Source organism: Catharus ustulatus, chromosome 1 (genome assembly GCF_009819885.2).
Source record: "Catharus ustulatus isolate bCatUst1 chromosome 1, bCatUst1.pri.v2, whole genome shotgun sequence".
In the NCBI taxonomy this organism is placed as follows: Eukaryota; Metazoa; Chordata; class Aves; order Passeriformes; family Turdidae; genus Catharus; species Catharus ustulatus.
Genome location: NC_046221.1, coordinates 140,740,268 through 140,767,201, shown reverse-complemented (window position 1 = coordinate 140,767,201; position 26,934 = coordinate 140,740,268). Strand labels below are relative to the sequence as shown.

Here is a 26,934-nt window from a genome sequence, read left to right as displayed (position 1 = left end):
CGGCCCCGCCGAGCTTCCCCGGGCCATGCCCGAGCCCCCGGTCCCACCGAGCCTCCCCGGGCTCTCCCGGAGCTCTCGGTCCCTCAGAATTTCCCCGGGCCATGCCCGAGCCCCCGGTCCCACCGAGCTTCCCCGGCTCTCCCGGAGCCCCAGGCAGTTCTCTTCCACGTATTCAGGTGTTTGCTCGGCGGTCGGTGACTCCTTTCCGATGAATTTTCCGTCTCCGAGAAACCGCCGAACTCCACAGCGGGGATCCTGATGCACAGTGAGGGGAAACTGATAAAGTATCAGCTGGGCATCATCAGATTTCATTTTAACAGAAGTCAAGGTAAGGACACAAAATCCTTCAGAGCAATAGGAGAGTTGGGACTTTTTCGAAAAACCTGCTATTGCCAGACTGAACATTATTAATTTAGTAACCAAAGGAAAGTTCTTGGCTGCCCAGTGTAAACCATCTCATATTGCTTTCATTTAAAATCATTATTTGCTTTTCATCACTCTAGAAATGAAAGCCCTATAAAATAAAGGATTTTATATGCCCTCAGGAATTCAAAACAGAAATAACAAATGTTTGAGAGATAGCTTCTGTATACTGCAGACTCTGGGATTTGTAAGAGGTAGAGTTTCCAGAAGGGGGAGATAAGCTTCAACACATTTTTTTTTCTGAAATATTTTACAAAACCACACATTTCTCCTGCAGGAAAGAATGCTACAAGAAGTCGAGTCATTCAAATAGGCTGCATGGAACTTTATTACATTACACATATGCACATTTTTGTGTAGGCTGAACCCCTTCATGTGGCTCTTCACTTTAGGCCACTTCTGCCTCTGTCCCCTTTCCATGTCTGTGCTGCTGGAACAACAGCAGTGAAGTGAGATCTACACCCCAGGTCAGTGTCACTGCTGTCACCAACTCTGTCACACGCTGTCCTGAGGACTGGGACTGACGTCAGCCACATGGCTGAGGTGAGGGCTCCTACCTTGTGAAGAAGGGCAGTGTTACACCCCTCCAAATTCGAAAAAACAGCTGGTAAATAATAATGGCTCCCTAAACCAGCTGGGAACATTTATGGAATGATGTAAATCCTTAATTGTAACAATTGCTTTGGTGACAGCCTCAGTCAGCATCCACAAACACACACAGGCAAGGCTTCATTGAGCAATTGTGTGGTGCTGTCAGCAAGCCCTCCTGCCTCTGGCCGGGGCTGGTGGCAGTACTGTGAAGGCAGTGATGTTTGATTTCTGTGTCACCTGCATGTTCACACAAGCGTCCTTACCAAGGGCTGGGGATCCTCAGCATCAACACAGGCTGTTGCTAAGGTGTGTCCCTTCACAGGGTGCCAAACTTCTGCATTACAGAATTAATTTCCTCAGGCAAGGTGCAGCAGCTGAAGTACACAGCGCAGGAGCATTGCACACCTTCCTGAAGCAATCACTCAGGATTTTAGAGAACAAAATTTGCACGGACATTTGCAACTGTTTGCCCACCTGGGTTTGCTCACTACGTATTTGAGTGTGGTTTAGAAGCTTTGAAATTCCAAATGGCTTTGCCAGAGGAAGCAAACTGAGGAGCACTGTCAGAGAAGGTCTTAGCCAACAACAGTGGGACATCTGCTTTGAGCTCTGGTGAGTGCACTGGGCAGTTCCTAGCACCCATTTGACTTGCAGTGTGCATTTCCATCTGGAAAACAGAAATATCAACATCCTCCTTAGCCTTCTTCAGCCCAAGCGAGCCTTGCCATCTGCTAGGCTTATGCTCTGAGAGCTTCTGATATATGTAAATGCTTCTGAGGGCACCAACCACTGCCAAATGCTGGTGAGACACTCAAATTGAATCAGAACTACTGATCTACTTTGCCTTAACTCTTTTGCAGCTAAAAGGAGTGGTAATAAACTTGCCTGAGCATCCTCTGACCATGATCCATATTACATCAACTAGTGATTCCTTCATTTTATCCATCCTGCCATATGATATAGGCTTTATCTTTTATATGTGGCCTCACAAACATATCAGCAAATATTACAAGTTCTTACATCCATGACTTAATGTCACTAAAATCTCCCAGATGTCCAGTCTGCTCCTGCACAGCCCGGGTAGGCTTACACAAGGTCACCATGGCGCAGTCAGTGCATCTTACACTGCAGATACTCATAGATGAGGCTGATGCCATGAGTGCAATCTCTGCTGCAGCTTGAGCTGCTTTCCCCCTCACATAGCCTCTCAGCATCCCAAAAATCCAGACACACAGGTCTGGAGAGGAGGATGTTCCCATACACACATGTGTTTCCATTCACCTCAGCTATAACATATTTAAATTCAAGGCACTGCCCATTGGGTCACTGGGTCTCTCTGCCTTTTCTGTCCAAGATATTCCAGTTTATGAATACTGTTGGAATTCAACCAGTAAATATTTGTTATTCAATTAAATTGTTATTCATTCTTTAGTCTTTACAGTGTAAAATAACTGCAAGGAACCAGAAACACCAGACTCACATGTCTAAATATTACAGAAAGTTCAAGGCTGAGGATCCTGAGACAGAAGAGGCCCAGTAAGGTAAGTGCCAAGACCTGGAATTTCCATCTGCCTTTAACTCTTATTACTTAATACATTTCCCTGTTCTGGGGATGTCTGGGGATTTTGACTTTGGTTGGCAGAATGATCTCTGCACCACTCTGGGGAGCACATTATTACAGCCCCAGGTAGCAGCAGAACACTCCAGGTTAGCACAGCAGTGCTCAGCATCACAACACTCAGCATCCTTGCTAATCTGTCCTTGGTGCTTTTAACTGTGGAGTTCATCATTTAGATCCTGTTCACTTTATAACTGATGTTTCAGGGTGAGTTGTAAGTTGGTGTAAAAGGCTGAGATCAGGCAAAACTGTTGAATTTTTCAAATGGCTCTTTGCAGGCTGCCTGTCTGATCAAGGAGACAAAGAGCTGTCTGTACTGCTGCAGGAAAAAACCAAAGTAAGAGCTCTCGGCTAATTTATTACAGATTTGAGAAATTGATTCCAACTTCTTCCACAAAAAAGCCTTTGGAACTGGATAAAAATCAATGGGATTGTGGCCTTAGTCCCTCCTAACACCTCTTAACATAAATATATGATACATATAGAATGAGAAATATTTTTTTTTAAATTCCGAAACATCTCTTCCTCTATTTTATTGCTGTACTAGCACAGATACACTCATTAAAAAAAAATCTTCCAGTAGCTTCTACATAAAATGAAAGAAGTATTAGAGCCACAGCAGTGCTTTGCAGGTACACATATTAACATTTCAATCTTTGGGGCATGTGCTCACCCTTCAGACGCTTGTCTGCAGAAGAGAATTCCTGTGTTCACATGGACAACATTTTTGGAGTGTGAGAAAAAAGAAGTCTAAAGATAAGTGCTAATTCTTTATTTCTGAATAAGAACACTGGCAGTTCTTAATGCTACTATAGGAAATGTGTTTTTACACAATAGAAAACATGAGAGAATCAACAATTTTTATTACTCATATTAATTATTTTTTCTATGGAGATACATCTTTAACATTGCTGCTGATGAGTCAAGACCAGAACATGGGTCAGATACCAGTGAAAACTTATGGAAACAGCTCCTTCCTTTGCCTGCTGGGGCTCCAGGCAGATCTGTTTTTTTTCTGTCCAAGCCATCAGTTGATTTATTGTTGCATTTGCTTATAGCTGTGTTTCTACAATAATAATGGAGGCACTGAGTATTTTAAACTAAACACTATTTACAAACAGTCAGAGAGAGATAAACTTTAATAAAATTATTTGGGAGAACTCTGCTTCACTGATAAAGGATACCTCAGGACACCTAGATGTTTCCATAACATAAACTTTATGATGAAAAGCCCATACTGTTTCCATTGACTGCTGGTTGCAAATTTCAGACCCTGAAGAGATCTGGATCTAGTCTGTACCTCTGCAAGTCTGCTCCCAAGAGCAGTCAGCATAATCCCAGCTGCAGTCACAGAAACATTTAGGTCTGCAGGGGCATCTGGAGCACATCTGGTTGAAACAGATCCACTTAGATTGTGTTGTTCAGGGACTTATAGAATGGTAAAATTATTCCAGTCCAGTTTAAAACTAAATTCACTGAGTGTCCAGTGAATCATCATGTGCAAGGGGAGAGCTGAGTCTCAGGAGGAACATTTGCTCATTAGAGTGGCTGGGAATTAGTCAGTGGTAGAAAAATCACTTGGCTACCTCATGAAGTTTCAGTGAATAGAAAGGCTTATACAGAACTGAAAAGCTAACTTTCCTTAAATCCTGTGCTAATAAATGGTTATTAGGATGTGAAATACAGTGCTCCATTCAGACAGGAAGGCTTCTTCAAATGAAGGGCACAATCTGCATTTTTCTACACTATTCATCAAATGCACTGCCAGAAATTTGTCCTTCCGGTTTTGGAAGGTAGTAGCTCAAATTAGTTATTATCCTGAAATTAAAGGAATAGAATTGAACTTGAAATGTTTCATTTTACTTGTGTCCAGTAAACCCTTTGAAAAGGAGTTTCTCAGGATAAGCAAGCTATGAGCATGGCTGAGGCAGGGCTCTGTACCCCTTCAAGATGTCTTACAGAAACCAGAGGTCTACAGCCACCATAACAGGCACACACAAAATGCACAGAAGCCTGCGGATGCACGTGTTGTTCAAAGAAACAAACTATTTGGCCTAGTTGCAGAAAACTCAGAAGAGAGACAGATGAGCAGAGACAAACAACAATGACAGATGGGAAAACACATGCTCACTGCAGCTCTGCCTCTTGGATGTAGCAGTGGAGCTTGAAGCCTGTGGCACTCCTGTACCTGGCTCCTCACTCCCACACTGATCTTGAGCCAAACAGGGCTGTGGAGCTTCTGGGCACCTCCAGCATCTGCTCACAGATGACCCACTGTCACTGAAAGGGGCTACTGGGTCAGGCACAGGGAGGTTCATCACAAGTGGTTCAGTGGGGGCATCCTTTAGACCTGAGGATACTGAAACAAATAAGCTCTTGCATTGAAGTTGTGCTGTGTGCTAATACAGGAATCTTAATTAACTTGCACAAGAACTGACTTGTGCAATGGCACTGGTAAGGAACAAGCACTGGAATCCTTGGCTCATTGGAGATGACATTGTGTTTGGCCAGAACAGCAAAAGACCCACCAGGTTCCTGTGAAGAAAAATGTGATTTTGAGCCCTTCTTTAAGTTTTATTTTTACAGCAGGTGTTCATCTCACTACACTTTTGTGAGGCATAACTTAGTGTATTCCTTGCTTCTATCCTTGTAATGCTGCTGTAATTACATTCCTATTGTCAAGTAGAGGAACTTTCAGGATGTGTGCCCTAAAGATGCTGTTGAACTAATATTAATTTAAAAGGCAAAATCCTCTTTTGTTGTTGTTTTTGGTTTTGTGTGTGTGCACGCACACTTGCTTTCTTGGATCTTCCTACTGGTTTGGTGACTGTCCATTTATCTCCATAGAGAACCTCATCACAACTATCAGTATCTTCAGGTGTCTTTCTCAAGATAATCTTGCCTACTAAAATTTTATGAGAAATTTTAACCAGAATTTTAAGAAACAATTGAGAAAAAGAAATAAATTTCCATGGTGAACCCTGACTTCAGCCAGCCCAACACATTTGCATTTCATCCACCCTCTGGCACATCACACCTGTCAGTGCCACATCTCCACATTTCACAGACTCACGTGTCTACATTATTTATCCCAGCAGTGCATCCAGTGGAAATCCAGATTACAGTAATTCCTGTAGGAATCTGGAAGGTGGAGAGCAAGTCCCAGATAGGACTGTGTCCAGTGGGCAACGTCAGGGACTCAAACCCAGTGCTCAACTGCTTCAGCTTCCTCCAAGCCTCCATCTTCGGTCATTCACGGCTTACCTGCACTCTTGGATAGTAGGTATGATACTGCTAGAACTGGGTCTGGAGGGAATGCTTCCCAGATAGCTTAAGCCTTCAACTAATAACTAATTTACTATTAATTTATCCAGTTTCATGTGGTAAGGTAGAACATCAGGAAGTTAAACTGAGACACACATTCTTTTCTTAGTCCTTCATACACAACCAACATGGAACATCTTTTTTCCTGTTAAGACACCTTGAATGGCCATGTCTAATCAACACCCCCCCCCCACCACCCTTCTGACAAACTTACTCAACTGCAATAAAATGTCTTCTTGCTGTTTCTCTTCACTTTGTATGGCAAAAATGATCCCCAAAATACCTTTCCCCTTAAAATACCCGATGTTCTCTCATGACAATCCTGCTGTGTGCTCTCTGGGAGGGAGGTCAGTGTCCCTCCACATCACCTCTGCCCAGTACCAAGCGCCTGTTGAGCACTGCCCTTCCACAAAAAGTGCTTTCTTCCAAACAGCAGCAACTACTCTCCTCTCCAGCTCCTGTCTGTGCTAAGAAACCAGCTATGACCCTTTTATGAAGGTAGGCAATTATTTGTTTAAAGATCTCATTGGCCATTACTTTATTTCAACTAGAAAAATCCAAAAGAAGGCAAACTTTTATATCACATTTTGTTTCAGTGATCAAAGCTGAAATGTGGGGAATAAACATTTACAAAGAGCTCAGATAGAAATGTACTGGCATGTTTTTAATCTTTTAATTATACTTTTACTCTCAAGTGCTTTTTAATAGGAAGTAAAATCCAGTTAATAAACAGAAGACGATTTCATAGACATACATCAGAAATACATTCTGAGCTCCACTTCCAGGTATACAAAGCAGAAAGCTCATGAACACATGGTGTAAGTTGCTTTAATTAAACTCTAGTCCATTAAACAATACAAGTATGGTAAGTGTAAAGGCGTGAAAGTATAAGTGCAAAAAAAAGCAATGTGCAGGAAATAACATTTATACTCACGAGACTCTGAAATACCTTTGGTGCCAGCCATCCCAATTACTGCAAATACCACTGGTTAATACTGGCAGTGAGCTTTACCAGCAAATGCAGGCAGAGAGCAGCCAGATGCCTTCAAAGACTGATCCAACAAGTGGCCAGTGTGAAGGCAAGGATGCAGAATCTCTCCTTTGATGTGCAGCCTTCTGAAACAGCACGTTGAAACTGGGTGGTCAAACTTCACATCAAAATAGGATTCCTCATCTTCTTCAGCTACTGCATTTTTCGGTGTTTTTCAGAATGCTAAACTTCTTTTTATTAAAGAAGTTCAACTTTTCGTATTTTTTTTCTGTTTTGCTTCTGAATTTCAACTGTATTTGACTGTTTAAACCAAATATATTCTGTATCCTGTAAGGAGAAAGGAACTACAGTTCTCTGTAAATCAACTGAACAGTTGTCAAAGAAAATAGTGTGATATTTCAGCTTGTTAGTGCTCCATTGCTGAATTGTTGGGATTTTTACTTTAAAATAACCAGGAGGATTTACATGAGTTTTAAACACTGTAGGTATTTTTTTTTTCTTCTCTGGTAATAGCACTTTTTAAATGTTACAAACATGATTTTTGTTTGTATTTTCAAACTTAGACTTATTTTTTTCAAGCATGTGCATAGATTTACCCTCTAGGTAAAGTCTACCCTGGTTTTCAATAAACACATTTAGCAAAATAGAACAGTAAGATAAAGTATAAACAACATATACCATTAAAGTACCATTTTGGTAATTTCATGTGCTGTTTATTTCACAAATCAAATATTATCGGATATGCTAAATTTATCTTGTCCTTTAAAATATTTTCTATGCAACCTGAAAACTCAGTGCAATGCATAATTGAAAGTGATTTATGACATCTTTGTTCAGAGAAAGACTATTTGGCACACATAATTCCAGGTTTGGAGAAGCTGTCAGTATCCTATATTCTAGCTTCTTGCAAACAGTGGCACCAAACAAGACTAAAAAGGCTGTACCAATGTAAATAGCTGGATTTACAGTACATCTTCCATAAGATTGCCAGCCTCCATTAAACAGATTTAGCTGATGGAGATGTCCCAGGGAGAAGTTACTCTCACAGGTTCAGAAAAGCCCTTTTAACATGAATAGTTCAACTTCATTCAAATAACAAGAGGAAAGCAAATAAATAAATACCTTTTGATAGAGAAGCTGTTTAAGAGATTCTGCACTGCCACTCACCACAAGGCAGCCAGTCTTCCAGGCCCTGATTCATCTCTGTGTCCTTTTTCTTTCAGTTTCTTTCCCCTCCTCACTGATGTGAGCATTCAAACAGCACTTTAACTTTCCATTCACTGCTTGGGTACTTGGCTGTTAAAGCACCCAGAGAGGTCACAGCCTCTTTGTAAGGACCACCCTGGGAATTCAGAGTCTGTTTTTTCTGGTACAGCTGCCCTGGAACACACAAAGTGCTACAGTCTCAATCTACCACTGATGCATTTCACTGCCAGTCAATGTTTTGATTATTGCTTCGTATTTCACACTTCTTTGATAATTTATCTATTTTTGAGCCCATAGTATTGCTATAACTTCAAAATCACTTTGTATTTATCTTTTGTAGAGCAGTTACCACAAAAGCAATTTTTTACAGAACTTCTTAAAAAGGGGGAATAACAATAAAATATTAAAAATCAGTATTTTAAGAAGGTGGCAGCATGAGCACTCTGGAAATACACATTATACATAATCTAAGGAAGGTTTTTAGAACTCATGAAAGAAAAAATGCTGTAAAAATTAGGATGAAAGAACTAATCCAAGTTCCTTACTCCTTTGTAAGTCTGTGTTCATGTGAACAATTCCTAGCATTGTTGTGTCTCAGCTTCTCACACAGGAGGAATAAAAACATTGCTATACTTATAAACTCACGCAGCCTTACTAAAAAATTGTTGTGTTTTAGGTGCAAAAATACTACAGTAGTAGGTATAGCAACGAACATGCCACATCTAGTTACTAAGAAATATCCACTCAGAAGCTCTTACTATACAATAGCAAATTTTATTACTAACAAATACAGTAATAACAAAACTACTGAACATGTGTATAAAGTTACCTGGTTACAAACAGAACTAGAAAAATGAAGGGTATTTAGTGCACCTTTTCACAGGAGGTTTTCCATATCTTTCTTACTGCCCACCCAGTAGCAAAAATTCAGTGTACTTTTAATGGGAAAATTCCAAAAGAAAGAGCATATCCCACTGAAGGCAATAAATTACAAATACTAAAATGCAGATACCATAATACAAAGAAATTTAATTTTTAATGCATGATCAATAAAACAAATACCTTTGGTTTGTCAGAACTGTAGTTCCTGCGGTTCCAGCATTTACAAGCCCTTTGTACCATACAATTTTCATTGTTCAAAGCATCACCACGATTGCTGCCCCAACTCATAGTAAATTCTCTGCATAACACCATAACAATGAGAAATATTCTTATTAGTGGTCAAATGCAAGATGCTGGACAGTCTTACAAAATGCACTGACATTTAGGTTTAGAAAACAAAATCTGTCTCCAAATTATCTCAAGTAATAAATCCCACTGGCTTTTAAAAAAATCTTGACTCATGTCAGACAATGAAATCATTATCCACATCAGCAGTATTTGAGAACCACCTAGCCTAAGAAAGGCTGTATGTATTAAGGCCTTTTTGAGTTAGAGAAAATACATTGCTGTAGCATAATAGAAAACTAGGCTTTGTAGAAAATTAGCCTTTGGAGGAAAAGTATTAAGGCTGTTTTCTCAGTAAACAGATTGTTAAAGAAGCCTGCATATTAAAAACTCAACAGTTATTTGCAGCAGTTATCTGCAAGATATTTCTTATAGCATTTTAAAAAAATGAAGTTACTCACATAGAAACAGCACGAGATGAGCTGTCACTGCAGCTCAGCACAAAACCCAAAGCCTGTATGTCAGACTGTGCCACCAAGCCCAGGAATCTGAGATGTTCCCTTTAGCACCATGCCCTGGAACACCACACCAGGAGAGGCTCCAAGAGGCATTTTTCTGAGACAGTGCTCCACCCTCTCCATCATCCCTGTAGCAGGACCTCTCTCACCCCAAATATCAGTGCATGTTTTGGATAAAGGTCCAACCTGCTTTTCTCAGAAGTGTGTCATGTTGGCTGATCACCTGTTGGCTTCAGCAACACCCTAAGGCAAGCACAGGAACTTTCCCAAGTTTGCACAATACATACAAAACAGTAGTTCTAAAGAGCAACCTTATGCAGTCGCTTATTTACAAAATTTGTTTTTATGTACAAAACAAACTGCTGTAATTTCAGATTATTTCCCATATTCAGTGTTCAAGCTACCATAAACCAGTGCTATAATTGATACAGCATGATGTATAATTTAGAGAGTATTTAGAAATTTGTGCATCACTTATTTAAGTGATACTGTTGTTTAAGAGACAGTAAAAAAGAGAAAAAATTAACAAATTTTGAAAAATACCAAAGAGGCAGACAGAATTTTATACCTTGAGAAGTTAACAGTGCTTTCTAAGCATTATTTTAATGCAATTCATTACAAAGTGTTCTTTATATAAGGAATAATATTTGTCTCTCATATTTTTCTTACATTATTGCCATGTCCTACAGAACTTCAATTTCCATTGCCCTGGACAGGATTAAATACAGTACATTATTGCTAGCTGTCCCCACAACAAAACATACATTTTTAAGTGCAAAGCAGGATATGTGTGTTTTTTTAATAAGGCACAGAATATCCATTATTTCCAGTGTAACAAAGAACTCATGTCAGTTCTATACAATGCAAATGTTCATACAAGTTTTCAGTCTTTCAAGGATTAGAACTGTTTCCTGAATCCAACTCCCTTCTAGTGTCTGAAGCTGAGTAGACAAGTAGTGATACAGAAGGTGACTGTGAGACATCAGGTATTTGGGAACAGCTCCTTTGTAGTGAAGGGGATTCACTAAAATCATTTCTGGGAGTTATTCTGTAAGTAATGAGAAATAAAACAGAGTAAATTTTAAGCACAATTTAATTTACATTACACTAGAAACAAAAAGATTGGAGAAATCATACGTCTTCAGCTGTATTCTTTTCAAAAGAATGCAGTATAGTTCTGTACACTTTTTCCAAGCCTAAGGTCACCATTCCTCTTTTTAAGACCATCACCTCTCAAAGTGATTGCAGTGCAGTCACAGGTTTCTAGAGGGTCACTGTTCAACAAGGCAAGAATATCCTACAAGCTGAAGCTCCAACACAAAATGCTTAAAAGGAAAAGAAGAATCTTACAAAAATACAAAACAGTCCACATCCTAAACATACATGGCCAAAGTCTGCAAGTTCTCTTGACAGCTGCCAAAGATCAGTTGCATCCTGAGAATACCCTGATTCTTCAGAGAGAAGAAACAGAAAACAAAAATAACGGTAGTATGTATAAACAAAGAAAATACTGAGTTCAGGAGCCTTACCTTCCTTCACCTGCTCTCTTAATACTCTCAGCCAAAGTACTCATATGACATGCGCTGTCTGCTTTGTTTCTCCTTTCCACCTGATCCACGGTCAGTTTAGCACTGGGTAACATTTGATCTCCGCTGTTTTCACCTTCCTCCACTCTTCGCGCTGATGCTCCGTCTGCCTCGATCTCTTTCTCAGATGTCTCTGGAGAGGTTTTAATTTCTGCCACGGTTTCTTGGCTTAAGTAATCATGATTAGTGATTGCTACTGCAGAAGTTCCATGATTTGTTGTGCCACCTGTACTGGTCCCCATTGACTTTGAAATGACTTTCAGTCTGTGTGAAGTTGACTTGTAGTGCTTCTTTTTATGTTTAACCTTGGAATTGTGCCTCAAGAAAAATTCACGTGATTCTTGCAGCACTCTTCGACTCTCACTGATTGGACTGAAAGAGAGTACAAGCACATAACTGAACAAAGAGGATAACCTTAGCTATAATATAATAAAGAGTAGTACACAAAAACTTGAAAGAACAGCAACCAGTGATGCAATCTGAGCTGGATGTTAATGAACACAGGGAAAAAATTGTATCGGAAAAGAGGAGAAAACATCATAAAGGCTCCAAAGTAATTGCCTGTAGAACAAATAAAGCAGACTTCTACATTTCTTACTTCTGCAAATAGGAGCAATGACTACAGTGAATTAATGATCTACTAGAGAATAAAGAAGGATTAGCTCATAAGCAGCTGCATTACCAACTTATATAGAGTCACCCTCCTTCAAATGAAAAAAGGTAAGCATTGTAAAAATTACTTCATTATTTTTAAATCCTGGTAGTTAAAATTAACGTCTGAAACACAAGAAAGAATTATACAGGAAATGGAAAAAGAGAGGAGAGGGAAAAGAAGCTATAAACTCATCATTGAGGAATGTAGATATAAAATAAAAAGAGCTTAGAGACTACTGCCGTGGGAAAGCCAAAGAAACAAAATTATCTAAAACCACAATATCATTTATAAGTAACAGATAATCTGAAAATAAATAATCAAACCATAAGAAAGAATTGGAAAAAAGACAACCACAAGAAATGGAGACAAAATTTATAAGTTGTTTAAATCCATAGACACAAATTTGCTTAAATTAGGTAATAAAACAGTTCTGTTTAATTAAAAAAAAAAAGGAACACTAAGTTAATGCAATAAAACTGACAGTAAGGAGGGTTCAATGAATATTAATTTTAAAATAATACAAGCCTGGCAGAGTAGAAAAGAGGATACTATTATTTCATGACAGTAAACATAGTACTGTGTCAAATGAAGTGGTCACAACACATGAAAAGAACTAAACTGATGGCTGAAATGATCTTTCCTCCTTTGACTGTGAACAGAAATGCATTAGCCAATGCTAAACACAGCAACACAGCTTCTGCTCTACAAAACAGAAATCAGCAGAGGAAAATATTTTCTGTCTTTTTGAGACTGTTGATAAAAGTCACTGCATATTTATAACTTCCCCAGATTCCAACAGAGTTCTGTAGATGCCCAAAGCAGCATATATAGTTCTGAGGACTATTTTGATTACCTGAGCTATATATAAAGAAACATGTCTGAAAGCCAAATTTAAGTATACACTTTAAAAAACAGAGGAATAAAACAAATTCTTACTCTCTTTTGCGGTTTCTGTTGAAGAAGTTGGCCCATTCGGAACAGGTCTTTTTACTTCCCACCCAGAATACTGGAGATATGCCAACAATTAATGTTAGCAAATATTTCATCAGAAACAAAAATATTTCTGGTCTTGCTAGTGCCTTTGCCTAGAAGATAAAAAAAATAATAAATGCAAAAAAGAAAATATATTAATTGATTTTTTTTTTAATTAAAAAAACAAATTTCTTAAATGAGAGACTTTCTCCTTATGGCTGTTCTTTGTTGAGGCTTGTACTGCAGACAAACATCAGACACGTACAGTCAAGTCAGATGTGGTTCAGCTGAATATACACACAGAAGAGATCTGTCAGAAGGAATTGTTTTTCTTTTAAATTGAAAGGAAAGGCAATTTTGGGAGTAATAGTGTTAGTAAAAATGTTCTCCAGAGGCAAGTGTAAAACATTTATCCCTTCAACTTAAAAGAGACAGCAAGTGGATCACAGAATCACAGAATGGTTTGGGTTGGAAAGGACCATAAAGATCATCAACTTCCACCCCAGCTGCCACAGGCAGCCCTTTCACCTCCCTTCAGACCAGGCTGATCAAAGCCCCATCCAGCTTGGCCTTGAGCACTTCCAGGATGAGGCATCCATAACTTCTCTGGTAAACCTGTTTCAGTGCCTCTCCACCTTTAAAGTAAAGGATTTCTTCCTAATATCTAATCTAAGCTTACTCTCTTTTCAGTTCAAAGCTATTCCCCCTTGTCCTGTCGCTACATGCCCTTGTAAAAAGTCTCTCTTCCTTTTTCTTCTAGGCTCCCTTCAGGTACTGGAAGGATCAGCTGAGAGTTAATCTGATTAGACAGCATCTTCAAGGAGCTGCAGGGAACTACACAGTAGCTTTCTGTTTATTGCAAAATTAATCCACCTATTTGCAGAGCTGTATCATAGGAGCTGAGATGTTTTAACTCAGTGAGAGATCATTATCTTCTGCTCTCATGCTGCAAATTCAATTTATGCCACTTGTCTTATCTGCCAGAACCATCTAGGAAAGTCACTATTTCTGCTAGCCAGGTAACATTAGCTACTTCAGTTTGTTTTTATTTGGTTTTCATCTGGCAAATGTAACAAAAGTCTACAAGCCAGATCAGGTAAGCCAAGGCCAAGCACACCACTTTAAGCTATTCCACAATTAGTACAAACTGCCTATTATAGGGGCAGATGCCATAGAGTAGATCTTTATGTAATATTTACTGTTGTTATTTCTTCCTTCCAATGGGCTAATTAAAGGCTAAAAATGCATGCTCTGTGTTATTATGCCAAGCTGTTACATTTAAGCACTACAAAACAAATGTATGGATTTTTTTTAGAGCATTAAAGTTTTGTTTTCAAATTTGCATATTCTGAAGCATTTATGTTTACACAGAGCTCAGAAGAAAACCCAATTAAGTCAAAATACCCTTAAACAGTATTGGAAGTCAAAATAATCAAGTTGTCTGAGAGCTGTGCTACTTTCAACCTACACTGACTTTAATACAGAGCATAATAAATGATGTCAAGGAACGTAAAGAGATCAATCCTTATCAATCCATAATGCCTCCTCATTTTTAAATTGCAGCAAAAAAAACAAATGGGAAGTGTAATGCAATAAAAGATAACATGAGACACTTGCATTTCTCCTAGTGATGTTGTCTTCTTACGTATTTGCTCTTACGTGGAAAGAAAAAATACTTGTAAGCATATAATCTCCCTGGAACTGCAGCAGATTTAATCCACTGAACATAGGCAGATTTAATTTAAAAGTCTTTTCAAAGAAGTTGGATTTTAAGAGGCAAATCTTAAATACATATACCTCCACAATTTAAAGCTGAGGTTTTTTTCTTTATTTGTTTTTTTTTTTTTAATGGTTCTGTAATAAAGAATTCTTTGCATTTCTGAAAGTCAGTCTGTAAATGATAGCTACTGTGGAAAAAAAAAAGGGAAATTTGTTCTGTGATTTCAAGTGGTTTACACTTCTACGCTTTGAAGAAAAAATAAGAAAAAAGTAATTCTAAATCTGTGGTTATAAGCAGCATTTAAAATCCAGCTTAGTCTAAATTTTCAAGAATCATTATTTCAGCTTCAACTAAAACTGATGAAAGTTCAACTTATGTACTTTGATACTGAGCATGGCACTAAAGTTCTAAGCAAATACTTTTAGAAACAAATAAACAAATATTGTGAAGAAGAACTCTCCTCCATCACAATTTGTAACATGAAGTTCAAAGATCATAAAAAGGCTGTATATTCTGTTTGAGCTGCAAGTTGGAATTTAATTGCTGAACGCTACCAATTAGATTGAAACTTTCAAAGCTAAAGTGATATTCCATTGTTTTTGACTTAAAGAGGAATTAATCACTCCATGTTTTTGAACTGATTACTTAACGTGAAAATAATTTACGCATTGCATGGCAGATATGCATAAGGGTTTTTGTGAATTAACTTCACAGTATTATTTATAAAGGAAAATGTTACTTGCCTGATAAGGGCAGGGAATGTGGTACTGGTCACAGTGGTCAAACACCCAAGTAGTTTCCCAGATTTTCCGGTTCACCAGTTCATAAACGTAACATCCAAGCAGCGCTACGAGCGGCACCAAGTACAAACCACTAAAAACTCCGATTCGGATCATGAATTTCTTGAGCTTCTCCTGGTTCCTGCCATCGTGCTGAATGACCTGCCGCACGTGGTTTAGGGAAATAATGCCAGCTAAAAGGAGAGACAGACCGAAAAACACACAAAGGCACAACGGCAAAAGCACGAAGTACAGAGAGGCGTCCAGGTCATAGAGACCCACAAAACAAACCCCACTGATATTGTCCCCTTCGACTTTGTTCATTGCAAGGAGCATAATGGTTAGAAAGCCAGGTATTCCCCAGGCAACTGCATGGAACCACATGGCCTTTTGTGCAATAGCTTCACAGCTCCATTTTCTTCCCGCTGCAAGGAACCAAGTGATGGTCAGAATCACCCACCATATAGTTCCTGCCATAGTGAAAAAGTACAAAACCATGAAAAGAACGGTACAGGCTTTGTTTTGGGAGCCAAGAACAACAGTCTCACCAATTTCTAACTTATCATCTGCCTCATTACAGGCAGTTTTGTTCCCAAGTAAAAATCCAATAAAGTACATTAGAGAGACTATGCTGTAACAGACAGAATAATATATGATTGGTCTCTCTGGGTACCTAAACCTTTTAACATCAATCAGGAAAGTTAGGAATGTGAAAAGCGTAGCACAAAGACAAAAGATAGAAACTATTCCAATGAAGCTTTTTGCCACATCCAACTCATAATTTTTGAAGTACATATTGGGACATGGGGGTGCACACTGATCAATTCCTAGAAACTTGTAGCCTTGTCCATTGGTAGTGTGCAGGTGTCTGGGACACCAGAATCCATAATCCCTTCGGATCTGGCTTGGGGTCTTCTGAGTTCCATGGATGTTTGTGGTTACAGCAGCAGTGGCAGGAGCAGTCTCATCACAATTGATTAGTCTGAATAAATAAAGAGAAGAGGAAATATCTCAATAGCCCTCATTCTCAACTAGAATTTACTTCTTAGAAATATGAGAAAAATCTGATCCTAAGCACTTTTAAATTTTATAGATGATGCAAATGTTAAACTATATGAAAAAAAAGGCAGATGGCATTATAAAAACCAAACTTCAACTATCGTCATTTTAGACTTCAACTGCATTTATTTAACTAGCTGTTCTCAGCTGCTGTTTTATAGTTATGAAACACTACTCAAATTGCAATCATTCTACACTTTAAAATTATACTGAACTTTTACATATGTACATAAAATATTTACAGTAGTTGCTTTTTAAAAATTTTTGATAACAGACTGTTTGTGACAGCAAAAAATCTTGTCAAAACGCAAGTTTCAATTAAGGAAGAAGACTGACATCATAATTGATGACTAGTCCATCTGCTATTTCATTGCCAACAATAAACTACCTAAATGAAAAAAAAAACCTAGGTAGAAAATGCAAGCAGCGTGAAAGTAATTAGCATTTTAGCGATTTTCTAGCTCTGTGATATTAATTTAAAAACTGCTCAAGACTCAACTGCTCCAGGGTTTAACTGGACACAAAATGTGATCTTTTTATATGGATAACAGCATATTAGCAGTGCTGGATTTATCTTCAAATGAGATTATATAACTCAAGCAGGTAAGCTTTTACTCAACATGGGATTTACGGTCACATACATTCCAAATTTAAGCATATGTTTAAAGATACGAGTTTTGCATTCTAGCTTTTAAAGTTCTGTTATCCTAAGATTCTTTGTCAAACAGTATTACAAGAGTCTCTTAATTCAGTATCCCAGCACAGTTCCAGCTAAAAACTCCTTCAGTTCTTTGTTTTACTGCACTCTCATGCTGTCCAACTAATCCAGACTAACTGTTAAGAAAACTGATTCTATGGCAGATCCTTTCATTAACCACAGGCTGGAGCAGTACATGTGGAAACAGAGTGAACTTCATTCACTCACTGTCTTAATAAGCTTCACGTTCATTTGTAAGAATACAGAGTGTGATCCTCAGTACTCCAGTTACTGCCCACGCTCAGGCCAGCTCCTCTTCCATGGGCAGCAGCAGCAGGATCTCTGCTGCTCCAAGAACGTCCTGGACTTCTCAGAACATGGACATGGACTTTGCAATATTGGCTACCAGGGAGGTATCACTTCACATATGAACAGGAAAGGTTCATTTTCAATAAATGCTAGCAGCAATAAAATAATTTAAAGCTGCAGTAAATCTTGCAAAAAACATAATTTGATTCAAAATGTCTTTCTAAAGACATACTGAATAATTGGATTCATTTGTAATTGTCCTACTTTTTCAAAACAATCCTTGAAGATATCTGCTGGCTGAGGGGCACTACTGTTGCATAGAACAGAAGTTAATGCCTTCTTGTCTTAAAATCCCAAAACCTCTATTTTTCTGCAGAACTATTAATGCCACTCGTTTTATTGACTCCAATACTGATTCCTACCAGAGGTCATCCACAGGACTACTGTCCCAGATCTCCCTCAGCCACATCACAGATTAGCAACTGCATGTGAACAAGAAAAATTATTTGAATTTCCAGTCTCTGCTCCTTTCCTATACCTCTTGACCTGATGTGTGTTAAAAAAAAACAAACAAAATCTGGCTTCAATAATTTATAAATATCCACAGTTGGAGGTCATAATCTCAAGAAGACTGCACTGGAGTGCTTCCAGTGGTTTCCATTTAAAATATGTAGACATCTTTTCCCCAAATGAAGTATTAACTGTCCTCTATCTCAAACAGACATGTGAACACCTTTGAGGAAAAGGTGACATTTCAAAAAAGATAATTTTGGCAGGCAGTACAGAAAAAGCAGCACAAGAGTAGGTTGGCACATGTAAGCAGTTAGGAGTAAGATGTTTCTACTATTTAATGTTCTGTGTCTGTTCAAATACAGAATATTCCGTATTTAATTATCTTATGAACAGTTATTTCTAAAACCCCTAATAAAGAAAGAATAATCATCCCTAGTTTAAAGATGTTAGAAGCACAATATATGCTGTAACATATAATATTTTGAACTTTTAGAAATGTACAGTTAAAAAGCTACCTCTCACAGGTTTCTGGTTATTGAAAAGAACTGCTGTAGAACTGAGGTGTAAAAAATGCCACAGGCAGAAAATGCAGGCGATACCCTGAATAACAAAACAGATTTAATAAAGAAATGGTCCCGTGCATAAGCACTGCAGGGTTAGCATAGTAAGGAAGTTACAGCAAGGTAATATTTAACATTCAGTCTCAGACTTGCAGCTCAGTCTGGGTCAAACATGAAAATACCACTCCCACCACCTGTCAATGAGAAAAATACCTGGCACATTCCAACTCTTCAGGCCATGCAATTCCAAAAGTGTCCATCAACTGCTTACAGTCAGAATACACTTTCTCGCAGAGGCTTCGGCACGGGTGAATCACGTGTATCTGATCCAGGCAGGCTGGGACAAAGGCTCTGCACAGAAATGTGTGGACGTCTGGTGAACAGTGAAGATTCATAAGAATGAGGAAAGGCTACAGGGAAGAAAAAGGCTTTGGTTAGCAATTTTTAAAAGGTATTTCAAAGCATGAAAACTAACTAACTTTCATCACTAGGGTTCACATTTAATCCTACACAGGTTAGAAAAGATATGAGAAAAGAGTGTTTGTTCAGCAGTTTTGAAAATGCCACTCACTGGCCTGAGTGGCAAAGGGCTCCACCAGCACTTCCAGCACAGCCCTTGCCCCAGAGTCTTGGCTAGCCAAACCTAATTTTTCCTATTTGACAACATCTGAAATCTGAAAGATATTATGAATGCCCAAGATATTTAAAAAATAAAGGAAAACACTGAGTTTCTTTGTACAGCAGTCAGCTTCTAAAGAAATGCCCTGAGGTTTTTCAAGGTGTGTCCGTTCCTGTAGTTCCTGTTAGATTACATTTTCAGTCCTAAGTGGTGTGTTGTACTCATCTTCTCTCACACTAAAGAAATTTGGGATTTTTCTTAATTAATGAGGTCCAAATATTGTTTCTCATTTTTAAACATTTCATTTCAAATCTCTCTCAACATGATTGAGAATTTCTTTGCCTGGATTATCAAGTACCAAGCAGTGAGTAACTGATGACTGTTCTTACTAGAGAATTCACAGAATGAAGTTTAACTTTTTCTGCTCAAGGCATTCAATTGCTTATTCACAGTCAGACAGGCTTTAAAGCAAAAAAATCCCAGCCTTTCTCTTCTACATTTTCTCAGTTTTATTGTTAGGGCAAATTATTTTGGCCAAAATACTATCATGTGTGCAAAAGTTATGTGTGACATTAAACACGGACAGTGCATGCAATTTTCAAAGTAGGCCAAGCTTTTAGTAAGGTTTGCACTTAGTAAGAATTTTATTTAATTCTTTGCCATCAATATCTATGTCTCTCAGACATTCAAGGAAGGAAGGATTTGATTCTGAGTCCGGAACAGTATCCTTACTTTTCCCACCTTTTAGTCTTACTACTGAACATGCAGTTTTAAAGCAAAGACGTTGCTAGATAAATTTCTCGTATAAAATGGAGTATCTACAAGTCTTAAAAGACTTTGGTAATAAATACAGGAATGTGTGGGAAGGAAGAAGATAAGGCAGAGCAAGAATAACATAGAAGTGCTTTATGATAAACCAAAAAAATGTTGGCAGTACTCTTCAGAGCACTCCAGCTGTGTGCTGCATCTGTACATGCCATTACAACAGGCCCACATTAATCTGATCCCCTCTCTCAATGTTTCCTCTTGACCTGCCCTTACTGAAACCCAAGATTTGAGTATTTCGTGACAAGGAGAGAAATGCAGTTCTAGTATACTATGTTCCAGTTTCATAAATTGGATTATTTCCTAAAGGTTGCACAGCTTCAGATGAAAAAAGTAGTCAGAAGTTTACTTTAAATGAATTAAATTCCCTTTGCATAATTATGGTGTTTCTTTTCTTCTCAATTGTTAATTTATACTTGCTCTGTTCTTCCTGGAACTTGGGATAAACAAAATAGCCTGGGTATCATAATCAATTGTTACAGAAATTGAGTTTATTTTTGACATTGTCTTGTAGTATTTGTCTTGATTGTTGTGAGTTCTTCCTTTTTATCACCCATAGTTAATCTCATTCAATAAAAAGTAAAATTAATTTTCTAGAGCAAGCTTTGGACTATTAACCAAAAACTTTTTCATCAATGTGATCTAGAAAAGTAAAGATTTTTTAAAATCTCAATATTTATATCAATGAAATTGAGTTTACCTACAAAGATATTTTACCAAGTATTTTTATAAGCAACTCGACAGCTTTCAAATAGCATCTTCCAATACAGCTAATAAGGTTATATTTTATTACATATTTAAATATTAAAATATGTAAATATTTTAAATATTAAATATTTAAGCCTGCTCCTTTGATTCAGGAAACAAGCATAAAGAAAAAGTCCAGTGAAGAAAGTCAGGACATAAAACCAACCTTTACCATTCTAATAGAGTTTCTGTCATATGAAGCTACCTAAAAGCTAAAATAGCACAAGAATCACAATACATATAATGATACTGTATATTAGAGGTAGAAAACTAATGACAAGCAAAAATATTTGCAAGACTTTTACTAAAGCATGTTGTCATTGTCTAAACACTCATAAGAGTCTATCTTATTTAAATGCAAAATCACCCTAACAGATAAATGGAAAAATGCAGATTTTTAGGAAGAATGCTATGCTTAGCCTATAACGTAATCAGAGTAGAATTCCAAGGACTTGGCTGCCAAGAGTAACTGTTCTTTTATTTCTCAGCTTGCTAAAAATATTTAGCTTCTGCCACCCGAAAGTATGAGCAGAAGCACAAGAAGTTTGATGTTCTGAAAACACAAGCTGACCTCCTGAGTCAGTCTATTCAGCTGGACTCCTCATTCCACCCTGGTTGTAATAAGGGGGGCTGCAATAAGACAACCCGACATCCCTTCCAGTTTCCTACTATCAAGGGTCTAGGAAACAAGCCGCAGATTGTAACACAACCACTGTGTTGAGAAGACAGTGACAAACCTTTCTTCCTGAAACACATGCCTTTTTCAATCATTTAAGTTTAAACCTTTGTAAAATACTACAGCAGTTAAGTTGTCCTGCGTAAATTTAAGCAGACATTAGTGAGAAAATACTGCATTTTATCTGTTTATTGTAACTCCTGGGTTTGCAGTCTAATGTGTGTTTTGACAAACAGGTAACAAGATTGTACTATATTTTTTCTATGTCATTTTGTCTTCCTGCTATCATTTCTTATATTATATTTATATATTAGTATAGCAATGCCTTAAATTTTGATTTCTGCTCCTTTCATAATACACTTTGCCTTCAATTTGCCTTGACTGAATTTGAAGACTGACATCACATTTCCAGTGAAAACAAAGACTTTGAGTAACTGATAAAATACTGTGCCCACCCACTTGTATAGATAGTGGGTGTTACTTTCCCCCCATATTTATTACTCTGCATTTCCCTAACCCAAATCATACCTACAATTGTATTGTCTAGCTGCTCCTAGCACATGATCTCTCTGCCATTCTTTCATGTCATTTTGTTTTCTCAGCAAATTTAGTATCTATCCCTCTTCTAGGTCCATTTACAAATTAGTTTGTTATCAGAAGTTTCAGTACAAGTAACTAAGGGGAACCATTCTGGTAATTTATTTGGTATAGCATGAAACTATCAGCTCACAATTTAATACCTCTTATTGAGAAAAAACATTTATCTGTTTATTTATTCCCACTTTTCTTGTTCTTTAGGCAGGCATTAGAAAACAAAGTCTCCAATGGGCTACCAGCAGAGTTTCTTAAAAAAATATAGGCTGTTACCATGTTTTTGGAAACTGAAGTATATATAATATACCATCTGAATTATCCCTTTCAACACAGGTATAGAGACCCTCAAAAAAACTCTAACAGATTTTACAGCCAGTGAGTTTTTGCAACCAAAAAATCTCTATAAAATGTAAAACTTTGCCTCAAGCGCACACAAATGGGATCTGTAAAATAGAGATTTATTTTCAGCAACTGCCTACTTTTACCATTTAAGAACACCACAAGTGTTAGTGAATTTTGCCTGGAACTCTACTAACAATGAGGTATCTTTAAAAGTGGGATTCAGTTCCAGCTAGCCAAAATGGAAAAGTTTGCTCACAGAAAATAGTATGCCTGCATTCCCTGATGGACCATAAAAGCAAAATCTTACCAAAACCAAAGTATTTGCTCCTCCAGCTGCATAGTCTGGAAGCAAAAAGTAAAGCCAAGATTACAAGCTCACTGACTGTAAGATTCAGTTCTTTCAAGGGAACTTTATCTGAACCATGGATGTCCCAACCACAAACCACACTTTACCCAAGTGGTCAGCTGAGTAAGCTGCATGCACACACATGCTGGTGTCCTAAGCACCCAAGCCTAGGATTAAACTCAGAATTTTATACCATAATCCTCCTCTCTTCAGGAAGTTCAGGGTCTGCAAGTGGCACTAGCACAAAAAATTCACTCTTCCAGGAAACTAAGGCACTTGGCATTTCAACATTAGCAACCACTGCCCTGTCATATGAAGAAGAGATGAAAATCTGCACACTGGGTGATGAGAATGTTAAAAATAGAGTGAAACCAGACTCCTGAAAAAACAGAAAGCGAGCCTCACACAGCCAATATAAGTCCTAAAATACAAATTCTCATCTTACTGACACTGGGAAACAAAACTTAGTAAATATAAGGCAAGTTAGAATACAGTAATAGCCTTTAAAAAAACACAACAGCACAAAAAAACCCAAACCAACTAATAGCAGATGCAAAGTCAAAGATGATGTTGCCTGTAACAGCAAGAGTGGCACTGCCTCAAGCACTGTCAGAGAAGAACCAAGGACTGTGGGATGCAAACTTTCCGCTAACAAACATGAACACCTTATTAAGTCCTAGATTCCTTATGAGGTGGGTCTATGTTATATTTTCTCTAGCAGCAAAAATAAGCTACCTCAGAAATCCAGGTATGGTGTTGTTCTACAAACAGGAACACAACCGAGACAAGTGACAACAAATGGTGCCAAACACAGAAAAAAATGTCTAAGTGCAAACATGTTCTTAAATGTGCTTTGCCAGTAAGTAAATTGCAACTTAGAACTATATATATATATGGATCCTGTGCTCTATTTTGTGCTTAGCAGGCTTACAGTTCCAATACACAAGAGAAACAAGTTCATTATTCCATGCAGATATTCCAAATGCTGTGCTGTACCTCATTTCAGTCTGATCCTAGACAGAAGCACTACCAGAGATGATCAGTCTCTGGGGATCTAACTATCAGCATATGCCAAAATGAGAAAATGAAAATATCCTCCTGTACTCTACTGATTATTGTCACAGAGATACTTTCATAATACAGACAACTGTGGATTGAAATATCAAGGTCTTTGTTACAATCAGCTATGGCAAACCTTTCTTGTAAGAGACAGGAAATACCTTGAATTGCTGAGATACACAGAGGACTCCAGCCTTTGTTCAGCCACTGGAGTCAGACATCTAAGACAGTAATAACTTGCTCTCCTAACCACTGAGCTCAGCCTACCAAGTGAAAACATTTAGCTCCACTAATCTAGTTAACACTGAGGTTAACTGAGTAAACAATGACAGACACCAACTTGTGACTAAAGCAGCAACATTATAACTTTGCTGTTTACATAACTCTGCATTTCAGTCACTGAAGCAAAGACAGACTTAAATCTGTATTTTTACAATTGCACTACACTGTGTACCTCAGATTCCTACCTATAGTAAAGATACACATTGTTGTTCATGTAACTATGCATCTCCTTTACAGGAAATAACAGCTATCTAAATAATGAATACAGTAATTTCACAACCATAAGGCGCACCGGACTATAAGGCGCACCCACCGGGAGTTGGCAAAATTCGCAACTTTGTAGATCAGATAAGGCGCACCGGACTATAGGGCGCACTTTTTTTTTTGCAGCGAGGCTCCGCCCCCAGCTCCCTCCGCGCGGTTGCTGGCCGAGGCCCCGCCTCAACCCGGCAGTCATTGGCCCCCGGGCCCGCCTGTACCTGGCAGGGGCGGTGCCGCGGGGCCCCAGGCCCGCCTGCATCCAGCGGGGCCGGGGCATGGCCGCCGCCCCTCCGCGCTGCCTCTCCGGGGCCGGGCTATGGCCGCCGCCCCTCCGTGCTGCCTGCACGGGGCCGGTGGGTGCCTGTGGAGGGGCGGCTCCGCCTCCACGGGGCCAGGGGGTGCCTGTGGAGGGGCGGCTCCGCCTCCACGGGGCCAGGGGGTGCCTGTGGAGGGGCGGCTCCGCCTCCACGGGGCCCGGGCGTGCCTCTGGAGGGGCCGTCCCGCTTGCACGGGGCTGGAGGGTGCCTCTGGAGGGACGGCTCCGCCTGCACGGGGCTGGAGGGTGCCTGTGGAGGGGCGGCTCTGCCTCCACGAGGCCCGGGCGTGCCTCTGTAGGGGCCGTGCCGCCTCCACGGGGCCAGGGGGTGCCTGTGGAGGGGCGGCTCCACCTCCACGGGGCCGGGGGCTGCTTGTGGAGGGGCCGTCCCGCTTGCACGGGGCCGGGGGGTGCCTCTAGAGGGGCCGTCCCGCTTGTATGGGGCCGGGGGGTGCCTCTGGACGGGCCGTCCCGCTTGCACGGGGCCGGGGGGTGCCTCTAGAGGGGCCGTCCCGCTTGCACGGGGCCGGGGGGTGCCTCTGGAGGGGCGGCTCCGCCTCCACGGGGCCGGGGGGTGCCTGTGGAGGGGCGGCTCCACCTCCACGGGGCCGGGGGGTGCCTGTGGAGGGGCGGCTCCGCCTCCACAGGGCCGGGGCGTGCCCGCCCCTGCTCCGCCCCACCTCCACCTGGCAGCCATGGCCCTGCCGGCTTCCCCCGTGGCTCGCAGCTCGCACTTCCGGGTAGGCAATTTTTTTGAACTTTGTAGATCAGATAAGGCGCACCGGACTATAAGGCGCACTTCCGGGTTCCAGGGAAAATTTTAGTCAAAAGGGTGCGCCTTATAGTCATGAAATTACTGTAATTAGAGTCATAGAATATCTCAAACTGGAAGAGACCCAGAAGGATCATCAACTCCCTTGCTTCTCGCAGGGCATCTTCACGATTAATAATTAAAAATTAGTTGTTAATAATTTAGAGTACCATACAAATAAACCTACTATCCAGTCACTGCAGAACTGAAGTACAGCCTCAAACCCAAAACTAAATATATTTATAAACATGTAAGTTTTCAGATGTGATAGTCAGGAAATACAGCCACTGTCAATCATAGTGCACATAAAGGATTTCAGAAGAGAAGACTAATTACTCCTCATACTCACAGAGCTATACTAACAACCTTCACAGTGTCTTTAGCCCTTTTACAGTTTCAATTAAAAACAGTGGAGCAAGCATGGCACGGTTGATTTAATCCTACACTATTGTTACAATGGAGTTATTCTCGACTGGATGCAAACAAGATTAGCATCACACCCAGAGAGATTAGTGCCTTCATGCAATTCCTAGACAGGCTGGCAAGGGCAACAATTTGCTGATGGCCATAGTGAATCAGCTGCCAAGAATCTCTGACTTCTAGTTCATGCACAATTAACTAAGTCATGATAAATAAATGTCCCAACACATGAAACTAAATGAAGGATGAAATTTTCAAGTTCAACAGATTCAAAGCAAGGTTGAGAAAAGACTAGGTTTTTCCCATTGGAACTTACATTGATTAATTTAGATCAAAGTTAAGTTAAACACACTTAATTTGGTATGTAAGGATTTTGCAGGAGGACAAGGCAGCTTAAGTGTCGGTGTCTTGTTGCTACACACATGCTAAAAAGTTGCTGCTTAACAGCAGAACTGGAAAACAGGAACATGGAAATGCCCAGAAACATTAGTGCAATGTCAACCATCCTTCAAACCAGCAAGGAACATGGTATGAACTCATCTGAGAGCCCATATACACTATGTCTCTACCTGAGCTGTGGGTAATAATCAACTACTGCTGCCAGCAGCAAGTATCACCTGCAATTGGTATTTTCTCAATTCAGTTAAAATTACATAAGTAAAACAACTAAAGTTTTTCAGACTACAAGTCACCATTTCTATTTTAGCTATAAATGAATATAAGATATATTATAAATGTGAATACTACTAAGTTTAATATGCATCATTAGTGCATCTGATTTGACAGAGGTAAAAAGAAAACCATCAAACATACATGAACTTGATTTCTATTTTAATATACTGCTTTTAAAAAACTGCATTACTTTCTGTAGCTTCCACAATAAACTAAAAGTACATGAAGCTGTGTTTAATCTAAAAGCTTTTCAAACATTTCAGAAATGTAATAAAT

At 39.3% G+C, this 26,934-nt stretch overlaps 1 protein-coding gene and 1 long non-coding RNA gene across 4 annotated transcripts in view; one reads left to right on the top strand and one right to left on the bottom strand.

Annotated features, from left to right (window-relative positions):
• Nucleotides 1-34: 34 nt before the first annotated feature.
• On the top strand, nucleotides 35-14,666 carry LOC116992516. Of its 2 annotated transcripts, XR_004417065.2 has the most exons (4): nucleotides 35-328; nucleotides 2,447-2,555; nucleotides 2,911-5,915; nucleotides 13,812-14,666. It is a non-coding gene; the product is annotated as an uncharacterized LOC116992516 (long non-coding RNA). The 2 variants fall into 2 exon arrangements; XR_004417064.2 differs by lacking the exon at nucleotides 13,812-14,666 and having other exon boundaries at nucleotides 2,911-7,308.
• The window catches only part of FZD6 (frizzled class receptor 6), a 29,804-nt gene continuing 11,775 nt past the window's right edge, over nucleotides 8,906-26,934 (bottom strand). For both annotated transcript variants that reach the window (XM_033052194.1, XM_033052199.2), the window contains exons 3-7: nucleotides 18,902-19,098; nucleotides 15,515-16,532; nucleotides 13,016-13,164; nucleotides 11,368-11,796; nucleotides 8,906-10,886 (exon numbers count right to left, since the gene is read on the bottom strand). In XM_033052194.1, coding sequence (XP_032908085.1) covers nucleotides 10,730-10,886; nucleotides 11,368-11,796; nucleotides 13,016-13,164; nucleotides 15,515-16,532; nucleotides 18,902-19,098 — 1,950 coding nt within the window. In that variant the 3' untranslated portion in view covers nucleotides 8,906-10,729. The remainder of the gene's footprint in view (nucleotides 10,887-11,367; nucleotides 11,797-13,015; nucleotides 13,165-15,514; nucleotides 16,533-18,901; nucleotides 19,099-26,934) is intronic.